The sequence below is a fragment of the Bidens hawaiensis genome, unplaced genomic scaffold, assembly GCF_021521415.1.
Source record: "Bidens hawaiensis isolate Kalapana, Puna unplaced genomic scaffold, B.hawaiensis_p1.1 tig00016952_1, whole genome shotgun sequence".
Lineage (NCBI taxonomy): Eukaryota > Viridiplantae > Streptophyta > Magnoliopsida > Asterales > Asteraceae > Bidens > Bidens hawaiensis.
Window position 1 is genome coordinate 411260 of NW_027492569.1, and position 13200 is coordinate 424459.

Below are 13200 nucleotides of genomic sequence, written 5' to 3' on the forward strand. Positions count from 1 at the left end.
TTAGCATTGACAGGGAAAGGTGTTGTCGCAATGCTAGCTATAAATTTCGACTTCTCGGTGAAGGCTGCCGAACGGTATGCTTTGGTGAAGTCTTCGTCAGCATCACTATGATACTTGGTGTGGCGGACTACGTCCCGCGGACGACTGCTTCTTGCCTGTGAACTCATTCTACTATCACCCGTGTAGAAACTGTAGTTTCCTGGGTGATACGTTGAGTCATAACTGTGATACTCGTCAAAGTAAGACGGCATCCGCATGTCTATGCGAGGACGAGGGCGTAACATTCATGGTTCAACAAAGTATTGTTCTGTTTGTTGACTGTGGCGGATCTGACTTCTCCTCACTGTTGGGGAAGGAGAAAGAGATCTCTGGGGAGATTCTTCGTAAGTAAGAGCACGGGCGTGGAGATGTGCATTCCGCACTCTACGCTCATATTCAGCCTTTAAGTTCTCTTGTTGGACACAAAACCATTCTTCCGGGTACAGTAGTCCGCCGGATCTGGAATTATGATGGCGAGACCTCGCCAGGTTAGAATCATCGGAATATTCTTCTGGATCCAGTACTGACCGAGTTCGGTGAGTCTCCCTCATAATTCGACCAATGTCACCCAGATTAAATCCTTCTGGAGCCGTCACATGTCCTAAATCGGTAGGACTTGGCCCAGTAGGTGCGGTGACACGTTCAAGGGTACGACCACCTGGTGTTGTCTCGGTAGTTCGTGAACCCGGAGCTGTCACACGTGCAAAAACACTCGAGGCAAGGCCCTCAGGTATTTCAGTGTTAGTCACACGTGAAGTAAGTGCAAGAGTTCCCGTCGGCCCCTCAGGAAGTTTACTCATACTTTAAACGAACCGAAAAACCAACGAAAATTTGTGCTGTTCTAACACCAAAACGAATGGCGCCAATGAAGAAACACGGACCCGTTCCCCGGGTATGGGTCCTGGTTCAAATGAGTCCACAGGGTAAAATACGATAACTACTAACACAGTATGAGTACAACTTCCCAAAGTCCAGTGACCGGAACCTACAAAACAGATATCGTGAGTCTCGTTACAGGAAGGACAAGAGGGGGTCTTCTTGTAACCACCATCCGGCGTAAGAATCAGTAACGTTCGTAAAGAGAGAAGTACCAAAGTAAACAGACTAGGAATAGTCAGAGTATAAGTGAGTTAGAATGATTGTGAGTGAATGAATACCTCATATGGTTTGACGAGGTATTTATAGCCGAAGGATCAAGAAGATGATTGGGCCAGCTGTCCTCTTCTAGAAGGCCTTGATAACTACCTGGACGCGTGTCCTTCTGTGATAGGTTGAGCTATACGTCCCATGTGCATGGGTATAACAACCTGGACACGCGTCACCTTATGATAGGACGGATTGCACCCTGGCCATGTGCACGGTTATAACAACCTGGCCAGGTGTCCTTTGTTCATTGGTAAATAAGTCACGTATTCTTCAAGTAACAATCGTGAACATTCTTCCGGAAAGTAGTTAATTGGTGATAGCTGTCCCGTTGGCATTGCCTTCCGGTCATTTTGGCGGACAGATGTCCTATACTGTGGATGACTTCTGAGGGTGCTAGGATGCTTCCGCGTGTGGTATGAGGACGCTCTTCCTGCGGGTGATCCATATGTCCCGCGGGTGGTATATGAGAGGTTCCTCTATGACCCGCGGGTGGTACTTAAGGGTATTTGGGTCTTTTTGGTACCCTACCTCTATAATCTGGGAAAGGAGCAAGAGAACAGGCCTATTATAAGATTAAGGGGGATGTTAGAAAGTTAATTTTGAAACGAGTTAAAACAAAATTGAAGGGGTTAAAGTGGCAATTTAGTTTAATTAATAGTTTGGAAGTTTACTAGTTTAGATTTATCTGTTTAGTTTTTGAATATTTTGCAAATTTATCAAGTATAGATTTAGGAATTTGAGTATGTTTAGTGTGTATTTAGTTTGTGTAAGATTAGTATGGTCAATTTTAGTATAAACAGATGCGCTAGGGGTTATACTTATTGTAAGTGTGCCAAAAACTGTAATAAATAAAAAGGGTTAATCATGGTTGAGATCGAATTCCATGATCTAGTTCTTAGGTCTGATTTAGAACAGAACAAAGTATGCTAAAAATGTGAAGAGAGATCCATTTATTTTATTGATTGCCATAAAAATAAATTACAGTAGGCAATATGTAGGAAAATCAAACATTAATCGATATATAAGTTTTATACTAAAGTTTGACACACGGTTATATATTATGCAAATTGCTTTTCTAAAGTTTTAGTTTTTAGCATAATAAATTTAAGTGGGAGTACATAGAATAATTCAAACTACGTAAACAAATATCTCATATGTCCCAACATGTCTTTTCTTGTTTCCTTCTATCAATATTGGGATATTTATAGGGTCTTCTTAACCACACCCCACACCGTCTTATATGTCAGGGTTAGTGCTAACCAAGGCGTATAAGGATACTTTTATAAAAAGACGTTTTTTGTCATTTTATGTTAATTTTATATTACTTTTAGTTATTGTTTTTTATTTTGTTGTTTTAATAAAAATAGATTTTTTTTATTTTCTTTATCAACAATTACAAAAATTATAACGAATCCTCGCTGTCGTGCCGTTTGGCGGGCGTGGGGTCGTGTTTTATCCGGTGAATCCCTCAACAGGTGGACCGCTAGGGGCTCCGTCCGTCTGGACTAGTGCCCAGCTCGGGCTACCTTTAGCCAATGGGGGCCGCGTACGAAGTACCTGACGTTACTTAGTTGGCCGTTAAAAAAATAACGTTATTTGTACAAACTCGTTGTAATGGTGGTGGTTTTTGCGTTTTTTTTATTGTACAACGTCGTCGTTGTCCTCGCGACCAAGCCTAATGCTCAATGTGCTCACTTCATGGTCAGAACGTGGTGGTGGTTTTGTGTTTTCATCGTCATATAATCCTACGATTTAAGCATCGCCCGTTAACACGCTAGTGACGCTGCCATTTAGATAGATTTCTACATTTTTTTATTATTTGTACAAATTTATTGTAATGGTTGTGTGTGTGTATAAATATATATCATTTATTTACGTTTCTTCGTTATAATTGTTGTAATTCTTGATAAAGAAAATCAATAAAAAAATAATTTTAATAAGACAACAAAATAAAAAACAATAATCAAAATAAATAAAATTAAATTAAAACTAAAATATACATTAAACATAAAAAGACAAAAAAACATGTTTTTTAAAAAACACATATATGTCATGGTTAGAGCTATACGTGGCGGTTAGACAAAAGACAAAAAACACGTCTTTTTAAAAAACATCTATATACGACGGTTTGAGCTATACGCGGCGGTTTGTGCAGTTTTCTAACCACACCAGCCCTATTTATATTTGTATGGCAAACCATGACAATAATAAAGTGCAAATTGCAAGTACATTGAATAACACAAATAAGTATACGTTTCTTTTTCAAATAATGATTTTAGGACTTAAATTTGAATTAATTTTTAGCATTATTTTATTTGCTAATGTTAAAGATACTGCTAAAGATTTGGCCGATGACCTCGATAGCCTGGTGAGAATATGTGTTTATCTTATTAAAGTGGCGTGATTTTGACTAAACATTAATTTTCTTTTATGTAGTCTCCTAATGTTAAAGAGAAAAAAAGAGGGGGGGGGGGGGGGGGGGGGGGGCATTGGGATTTTAAGATGCTATCCAATCCTATTTGTTAAAAAGTTATTTTGATCGATATCTGAAAAAGAACAAAAGGTATACAAATGATTACTTAGTTAAACAAAATACGTGTGTAGTTTCTAAAGAAAATAATTTCAAAGTAAATTCTGAGAAAAGAAAGTATTAATAATATATTTTTAATAATACTAATGCAAGCCTATTTCAATGAGGTGGTAAGATGACATAGATGTAATAAGGAAAATTAAGGTTTCAGATTTTCAATAACCATAATGTAGAACATTTAGATGTTAATAATAATAATAATAATAATATTGCAAGATGAAAAAATACCAATGCCCATAGTTTACAATTAAAGATTAATGGTTGTAGTGCACAATATTTAGCGGTTAAAAAAATACCATTGCCAAGTTAACCACACTCCATAGTTTCTTGTCAGTTAATAACTGATACTCGAGAACAACCCGAGTTAAGTAGACTCTCGTTCTCTGTGTGAGCCGCCGAGTCGTTATCCGTTAGTTAGTTAATTAATAATAATAATAATAATAATAATTTCCAGCTAAGAAACAGAATCTTGACACCAGCCGCGCCACTAGAAAGCCCAAGCCTACCCCTTGTCTCTTTCACATTTCTCTCAATCAAATGGATTCCGTCAATTAACAGAATCTCATTCCTTCCGGCGGATTGATTCAGAAACTAATTGATACAGTCAGCGAGATATCTGTTATAACCGACTACCGCTGCACGGTCAAGAAGCTCTTCGCTAATCTAGCTAGACGGTTAAAGCTCCTAACGCCGTTGTTTGAAGAGATTCGTGATATCAAGGCGCCGATTCCTGATGATTCGCATCAAGCGTTGCTTTCGTTGATGGAAGATATGGAGTCTGCTAAGGAACTGCTGCGAATCGGAAGTGAAGGCAGTAAAATATATTTGGTAAAACTTTGTTCATTTTAATTCAATCTGTTTTATGTTCTGATGATCACTTAATTAATTTTGGTACGAGGATGTGACATTAAGTATTTACTATAATTTTAATGCTGATTTTGTTTTGAGTCAACGGAAGTTTGTTGACCTAGGGTTTCAAGTAATAACTTGAATGAATTTATTGATTCAGTAGTGATTCTGATCATTTTAATTCATTTATTTGTTTTCTTCATGTATTTGTCTGGAACTTGTCTGTTACATTGCAAAAGTGAAATCAATGGAATTTTAGGGATGAAATCATTATTATGTTGCCAAGACTTGTTTTAGTGATAGGTTTTTTTTATGCAACAAGAGTATTTATTTGTGGATTGAAATAATTTGTAGTAAGGTGACTTGTGAGTAAGTTAGTGAAATGTTTTCGTTCTCTCTTAGTTTCTTTATGTAAAAGTAGTTTTGATTTTTTAATACTACAATTTGACTGCTTTTATTTTCTGTTTTTGGAAATCTGTTTTATTGGTTTTTTCTTGTCCAAATTCCAGCTGTTTTTACTGACCCGGTCAAGGCGTCAACGAATGATTTATTGAATATGATATTAATGTGTCGTTATTGTAAAATCTCGTTCCATTTTTGGACAAACATAGTTTTTAATTCATTTATTTCAATTGCTTGCTTACTTTTTAACTATTTGAAGATGTAGTAAGAGAATATGGTATGAGGAAAACAGATAAATTGTTTTTTTTTGTGCACTTATGATCGTTTCCATGCATTAAAAAGCCATATCGCTTTCTTACGCTTTGCACCTTCGCTTGTTGTTTCTGTTTTTTCCTTATGCGATAATGATGTTCTGAAGTTCAGCTTTGGATTTAGCTTTTTATATCTAAACTTTTGCAATTGATAAGCTTGCTACCAATTGGTTGATTGAAACTTATGTCCGGTTCAATGATATACCCATAATGTGATCACGAGATGAATGTCTCAATAATCATTATAAGTGGCTTAAACTTGTCAGTTGAGAAGTTATATGATAAATTAGTGAGGATATATGAGTCTGATCCTGTCACGAGTTTGTCATGAGTCTTGTGTTGAGTTTGTGTATTTCGTTCCTGTGGTTTTGCTAAAAGAAAAGACCAAAAGAATATGAGAAGTCAACAGAAGACATCCGGTCAATCTGAGCAGATTTAGTACTGTTTCTTGCTTCAGTTTTTGCTAAAATATTCCCGGTGGGTCATTATGATCATCGTATAGAAATATATAAAATCAACTGCTATTAAACAGAATGTTATTAGTCTAAGAGAATCTAACAGATCACATATTTGGAAATTAACTCTTTTAATTAATCTTATAATTTAGAAGTGAAATCTCAAACATCTGAGCCACTTCAAACTTTTTTCTCCAGTTCTAATAATTATGTGTATAACTTTTGTTGTTCAGCTATGACAGATGATCATTTTTACTCGAAAAGTGGTGTTCTGAGCATAATGCCTTATTTATTTAATGCAGGTCTTAGAAAGAGATGAAATCATGAAAAAATACCAAGCACTTACAGCTCGTTTGGAACAGGATTTAGACAGTATCTCAATCGATGAACTTGACATATCAGATGAAGTTAAAGAACAGGTGAGATTTTATCATTTATGCTTTTTAACCATCATTAAATTGATTGATTGAACCATCATTAAATTGAGAATATTCTTGTATAACATATTAAAATTTATATAGGTTGCGCTTGTTCTTGCTCAATTTAGAAGAGCCAAAGGAAGAACCGATCCACCTGATGTAGAATTATATGAAGACCTTTCATCCCTTTATCGCAAAGACATTGATGCAACAGAGGATCCAGTTGTCCTGAAAAGACTGGTTGAAAAACTACACCTAACTGAAATAACCGACCTTACACACGAGTCAATAGCATTGCATGAAATGGTAACCGCTAGCAGTGGAGATCCAGGCGAGAGTATAGAAAAGATGTCATTGGTATTAAAACAAATTAAAGATTTTGTACAGACTGAGAGCTCTTTTGCAGGCTCACCACCAGGAGAGACTTCTGCTCTTCCAAGCTGTACGGGTCAAGGAACATCGGTTAAAAGTCAAACAAATGGTCCCATACCCGATGACTTCCGTTGTCCTATATCACTCGAGTTAATGCAAGATCCTGTTATTGTATCAACCGGACAGGTAACAGTAACACCCATCATCTTTTCATATATCATATCAGAGGTCATAATATTTTTGCATTTCTGTAGACGTACGAACGTTCATGCATTGAAAAGTGGATAGAAGCAGGGCATCGCACGTGCCCTAAGACACAACAAAACCTGACCAGCACTGCACTCATACCGAACTACGTGTTACGCAGCCTAATAGCCCAATGGTGCGAGGCAAACGGAATCGAGCCTCCAAAACGAGCCACCCGGTCCACTTCCGCATGCACACCTGCTGAACGTTCTATGATACAGAATCTCCTTCGTAAGCTTAGTTCCGCCAGTCCCGATGACCAACGAACCGCCGCCGGTGAAATCCGTCTCCTTGCAAAACGAAACGCTGATAACCGTGTCGCTGTAGCTGAGGCCGGGGCCATCCCCCTTCTTACAAACCTGTTAACTGCACCCGATTCCCGCACACAAGAACACGTGGTAACCGCGCTTCTAAACCTGTCTATTTGTGAAGATAACAAAGGGGGTATAGTGTCGTCCGGGGCGGTCCCGGGAATAGTTCTAGTTCTGAAAAAAGGTAGCATGGAGGCTCGTGAAAACGCAGCGGCTACCCTTTTCAGTCTCTCGGTTATTGATGAAAACAAGGTGACAATCGGTTCGTTAGGAGCAATCCCGCCTCTTGTATTATTGTTAAGTGAAGGCACCCAAAGAGGGAAAAAGGATGCTGCAACTGCGTTATTTAACTTATGCATATATCAAGGTAATAAAGGACGGGCGGTTAGAGCGGGTGTGATCCCGACATTGATGGAGCTACTTACTGAACCACAAAGTGGTATGAAGGATGAAGCATTAGCCATTTTGGCTATACTCTCGAGCCACCCGGAAGGGAAGATGGCTATAGGTAAATCAGAGGCAGTACCGGTTCTAGTGGAGTTTATCAGGAATGGGTCCCCGAGGAATAAAGAGAATGCAGCTGCGGTTTTGGTGCATCTTTGTTCTGGAGATGAGAAGTATCTAGTGGAGGCTCAAGAGCTTGGGGTAATGGCGGTAGTGGTGGGTTTGCTACATCATGGTACTGATAGGGGGAAGAGAAAAGCCGGTCAGTTGTTGGAAAAGTTGACCAGGTTGACGGAGCAACAGAAGGCATTGGCTCGGGTTCACGACCAGACACCAGCAGAGTAACTGATCTGTCTTTTATTTCTTGGTTTTAAAATCGCCTTCCGTGTTTTCTGGGGTTGGTTTTGTTATACCATTAACAAGTCCAAGCCTTTGTTCAGTTTATAGTTTTTATTTTTTGAATATATGATTTGATGATGAGTTAGTACAAACAAATGTTAAAAATGCATAAGAGAAAGAAGATGGAAGGTAGGATTTGTCATTTGTGGGTGAGTGTAATTGTAACATTCTCATGTTGAAGTTTAAACAAATGTATTTACAAACACTTGGCATATCAACCTTTCTTTGGCATTGTTTTTGGCAATGAAGTATGTTCCAATTAAAAACCCATACCCGTTTTGACGATGACAACCTTCTTTTTGAGCCGTTTTAGTTTACGATATTAATTACAGTTTAGTGAAGCAGTTTCTCTTTTAGTGTTTACCATGTTAGTGAGAGTGTGAGACGTTCTCCAATTTACTCTGCTTTTTTTATTCGGCTTGTCAAGCCATGAGTGAGTTTGAGCTGTAACCGAGCTCAAGTTTTCAGCTAGGTAGAGAAATTTGAATCAGGCGGAGTTGGCTTGTATATGTTCGAGCTCGAGCCTGAACTGATGATCCTGGCTCAGACTAGTGAACATCCCTAAAAGGACACACTATAATAACATGGATTCGGGTGAACGTGAACCGTGAACGTCTTATCAAGCTTACTATATCTGACTTGAAGAAAATGAATATTACTATATTAAAAATTTAGATCTGAGATGAGCTTCTTGCTTTATAGAAACTCTGATGTCATTCATAGCTATATAAAACGAGTTGAAATCTTTCCAATTGCTGCTTTGTTTGATATTGAGGCTGAGGGACCCAATCATGTGTCCCCCACATGCGTTTCACCTTAAAATCAACTTTTAACATGAACAGAACGAGTCCTAGTCTTCGTGAGTGTAGTACTAGTAACATCATCTTGCTACTAAGAGCACATGGAGTGGCCCGTGACATCACCGGGGAAGTGCAAATCTCGGACGGCCCCATATGGGAACACCACCCCCGCATCTGTATTTTCTTTTTCACATGAAAATCATGGTGTATTCACCGTTTAAGAATTGTTAGGCGGAATCTTCAACTAAAATACTTATGTGTGTTAGGACAGGGCCGTCTCTGAAAATACTAAAAAGAATTAGGGCCCAGGACATGAAAATTAAAAGGCCCTAAAATACACACTTAAAAACTCTCATATAACAACAACAACAACAACAACAATAATAATAATAATAATAATCAAAACAAAAGTTCTATTTAAATAATAATAAAAAAAATAGCAAATTGATCTAACTAAATTACTTAAACGAATCGTAATGCTCGTTTAGCATTTTGGAAGCAAAACCCTCGACTAACTCTTTGTAATTCGTGATCTTCATAAACATATACATCTTTTTCTTTAATATTAAATCTTTGAGGCTGCTTTTGAAAAACGTATGCATTCTTCGCGATTTGTGTATTTCTTAATGTTTCTTCTATTTTTCTCTTTTTATGTTTTTGACTACTGGACAAGTGTTTAGACTTAGAATACATAATATCTAAAAAACATTTATTAACATAACTAATTAACTATCAACTAATAAAAGTTAACATATATTAAAATTAACGAATATGAAATTATTTAACATTAAAAGTTTAAAACTAATATGAAAGTTAACGCATATAATTGAATAATAAGTAGTTAATTAAAAAACTACATAAACTAACAAGTTATTAAATAACCTCCTTAGCTGTTTGCCTTTCTGGAAGAGTAGTACAACGATGGTCGAACAAACAGAAGATCTCAAAGTCGCCTTGTTGGTCGGAAGTACGGTATATGGTGGTCGTCGCCCGCCGGAAAAACAGGTCCGAAGTCTGATGGTCGAAGGAAGAAACAAACCCTCGCCAGTAGCTACGCCGTTCAAACCCTAACTATTCTAATTTCTACGCTATTTTGATCTTGTTAATATTAATTGGTATTATTATTTTTAATCAGGTGGGCTTTTAATAAAATGGGCCAATAATTCATACATATAATTTAAAAACCTATGGGCTTTCAAGGAGAGTGAGCCTGGGCCTGAGCCCTCCCTGCCCTCCCATTGGGCCGGGCCTGGTTAGGACCTAAGTGGCACGTAGCAAAAACACAAACACACAAATGCACACATGATTATCACACAACAAACAGTAAATAATAAACCATAAACAACACAATTTTATGTGGTTCGGTCCTAGTGGTGGACCTACATCCACAGGTTAAATCCATATGGGGCTGTAAATAGATTATTTCAGTATTTAAGTGCAAATATTACCATTATATTTGAGTGATAAAAATAGGCTAGGATTAGAGTTTTCATCTTAATCACCAAGAAACATAAATATGAGCCTAACTGAATAATAACCCGGCTCAAAATCTCCCTTCTTGTGATCTAAAATAAACTAAAGCCCAAAGGCTTCATTCTCTTTAGTCTTATCTCTATGCATTTTCTTACTTCTATGATTCTATCACCCGTTAAAGGACACGTATAGTCGTCCACACCTGTCTAGTATAACAAGAATATACGTAGATATGGTTCTCAATACCAATCATAACCATTGAATTTGTTTGATATCAATTTATTGGAATTTTGTAAATACATGGGAGTTTGTGAACTTATTCAATGGGTTGTAATGAGTATATTGGGGAAATCGTTATTTGGAATCTGAAAAACTCATTAAACATCTCTCCTAAAAATCCATCTCCTGTCTTGTGTTTTCTTTTTCTCATGAATTCTCAATGAAAATTCAACTCTAAATTACACGAATTTTGCTTTTATAGGAGGCATTGAAGGAGAAAAGAAGAGCTTTGAAATCGGTTAATGTAATTTACATATATGTAACCATGTATAAACATTAGTTCTCTATTCATTATCAATATGTAATCCTTCTTAGTACTAGTTAGACATAACATATTACATGACTATTTACGTATGTGTAATTGTTAGTAGGTAAATGTTAAAGATACTGATACATGTATATGTATAATTAATAAGTATTCAAATACTTGAAAATGACTATGAAACAAAACATAAAAGAAAAATTAATTATTATTATTATTATTATTATTATTATTATTATTATTATTATTTAAAAACTACTATAAAGTTAGATATATGTAAGATGTTACTTACATGTATGCAGTAATAAAATTACTTATCAGTGTGTTTTTCATGTACAATGCATTGAAGAAGACATAACTATAAATTACCATTTTGAAGCCTTGGTCAAACCATATATGTATCGACCGTATAGAGACCATTTATTCATTGTATGGAGATTGAAATCAACTAAAACATTCAAGAACAGAACCACAACTGTTGCTACAACAATTATAAGACCAATGATAGTGAATGGACTGGTTAGGCTAACAGGCTTCAAGGGTTCCGGTTAACCTAACGCAGGTCGTCGGGTCCCTCTACATTTTGCAACCTAACGCAGGTCGCCGGGTCCCTCTACGTTTGCAAAACGTAGAGAGAGGTTCACTAGTTTAGTTGTTTTTGTTATAGTTCACCAAAGATCCAAGACCGAGATGTTTGGAACCGGTTTTTTGGATGAAGTTCTTGGTGAAGCTATGATGTTCTTGAAGTAAAAAAGAAACAAGCAAAGTGCAAGTTTCTCAAGAGAGAAGATAAGATTAGAGAGTATATGTTAACTCTCCAATCTGGTGTGCTCTAATTGTTGGGCTTACACTCTTTATATAGAGGGAGATGTAAGCCTTTTGCCCTATGGATAAACTAGTTAGCCCCTGGTTTGGTAGAGGGTTTAACTTTTATGGGCGGAAAGCTTTTGACCGTTGGTTAACTATTATAATAATATTATTTTTTCTGAGCATGTCCCTTGTTCAGAGGGAACAGTGATTTGACGTGGTACTGTTACACGTACTTACTGTTCACGTACTTGTTAACCTAAATTGGGCGGGAAACGAACCTTTTAACCTTCTAACCTTTTTAGCGTAAATGTGTGAAAACCATTTTATCAATTCCTTAGGCTACCTCGTCATCAGCCCCCCCCCCCCCCCCCCAAGTCAGAGGTGTTTGAGAAGTAGGGTCAAGGGCTTATGACTTTTGCACACATTTTGTTATTGCTTAAAGGCTTCGAGGCTTTGAACGGTTTTGGTTATTTTTTGAATTTCTGATAGGACAGTTGATGTGATAGTTACTGCATGTTGCAGTTCCCAATAACTGCCCTTATCAATAGCAATAACTATTCATTTTTTTAGTTTTTTCCTTTATACTTCCACAATAGTCTCTAAACATATTCATCAAGTTCCTTTCGATTTCCACCAGGTTAGTTTTAATCCTTCCTTTTTCTTTCGATTTGTAAGGATCTATCGGTCAGATTTTCTCGATTAACCCAAGAGGAAGTCGAATCATTTTGTCATGAATGGGGTATAGGCTTAGGACTTAAACCGATTGCTCCACAGGCCGATGCGTCGATCGATCATTGTCCGGCGGGTTTCGTTGCTCTTTTTGTCGGCATTTTGAGTTCTCGAATCTCCGCCATCCGTTTTCGGTTTTCGTTTTGAATGTGTTGGAATACTATCGCGTGTCTTTTGGTCAGATTCACCCCTTAGGGCTTGCTAGGGTTTTGCATTTTGAGGTTTTGTGTAGGGCTTTAGGGTATGACCCGTCGCTTTTGTGTTTTCGCTGTTTCTTTCGTTTAGCGAAGAACGGCAATTGGTACACATTTGAACATACTCAGGTTGATACATGTTTAATTTGTTCGACGGTTACGACCCTTAGTTCTTGGAAGGACCGTTTTTTCTTTGTCTCCGATTCCATTCTTCCTTTTAAACCTGTTTGGAGACGACCTGAGGCTGTTTTAAACGAATCGGAGCCGGCTGAATTGGAGTTGAACGATGCGTTTTTGAAGTCGATTAGGAAGTGTCCATTGCGTCTTTGTCCTCTTCCCGAACCTCTTCTTATTTTGTTAGGAATTAGCAAATTGTGGTATGAGCCTAATCGGGATCCCGTGCTTATGAGGGATGATAAGGGTATGCGTTTGTTTATCCTGCACTTGTTTTGTTTTTCTCGTATGCCTATTTATAGATTTGCTTTGTTTTTGTAGTTATGTCGGCTTTGGATTTTTTGAAGAGTGACGATACTTCGAATGTTGGGTTTACGGATGTTGCGGCTACTGCCAGAGAAGATGTTGTGGTTCGAGAGAAAGAGGTAGGTTCGAAGGTTCTGGGTATGTGGGAGTTCTGAACGTTAAGGGTTTTACCAAAGCTGCTGCTCCTAAG

General features: G+C 37.4%; 1 protein-coding gene across 1 annotated transcript; it reads left to right on the forward strand.

Moving 5' to 3' along the window:
* The first annotated feature begins 4367 nt into the window (after window positions 1–4367).
* On the forward strand, window positions 4368–7953 carry LOC143552619 (U-box domain-containing protein 13-like). Its single transcript, XM_077042789.1, has 4 exons — window positions 4368–4603; window positions 6095–6211; window positions 6314–6769; window positions 6838–7953. Exons 1-4 carry the CDS (start codon window positions 4538–4540, stop codon window positions 7927–7929), a joined length of 1731 nt encoding a protein of 576 aa, XP_076898904.1. The 5' UTR covers window positions 4368–4537; the 3' UTR covers window positions 7930–7953.
* Window positions 7954–13200: the final 5247 nt, after the last annotated feature.

Bases quoted from the DNA above. Each gene is read 5' to 3' on its own strand.
- LOC143552619 (XM_077042789.1), top strand. From the start codon at position 4,538: ATGGAAGATATGGAGTCTGCTAAGGAACTGCTGCGAATCGGAAGTGAA. The intron at 4,604-6,094 runs GTAAAACTTTGT...TATTTAATGCAG, and splicing joins AAGGCAGTAAAATATATTTG to GTCTTAGAAAGAGATGAAAT. The intron at 6,212-6,313 runs GTGAGATTTTAT...AAATTTATATAG, and splicing joins CAGATGAAGTTAAAGAACAG to GTTGCGCTTGTTCTTGCTCA.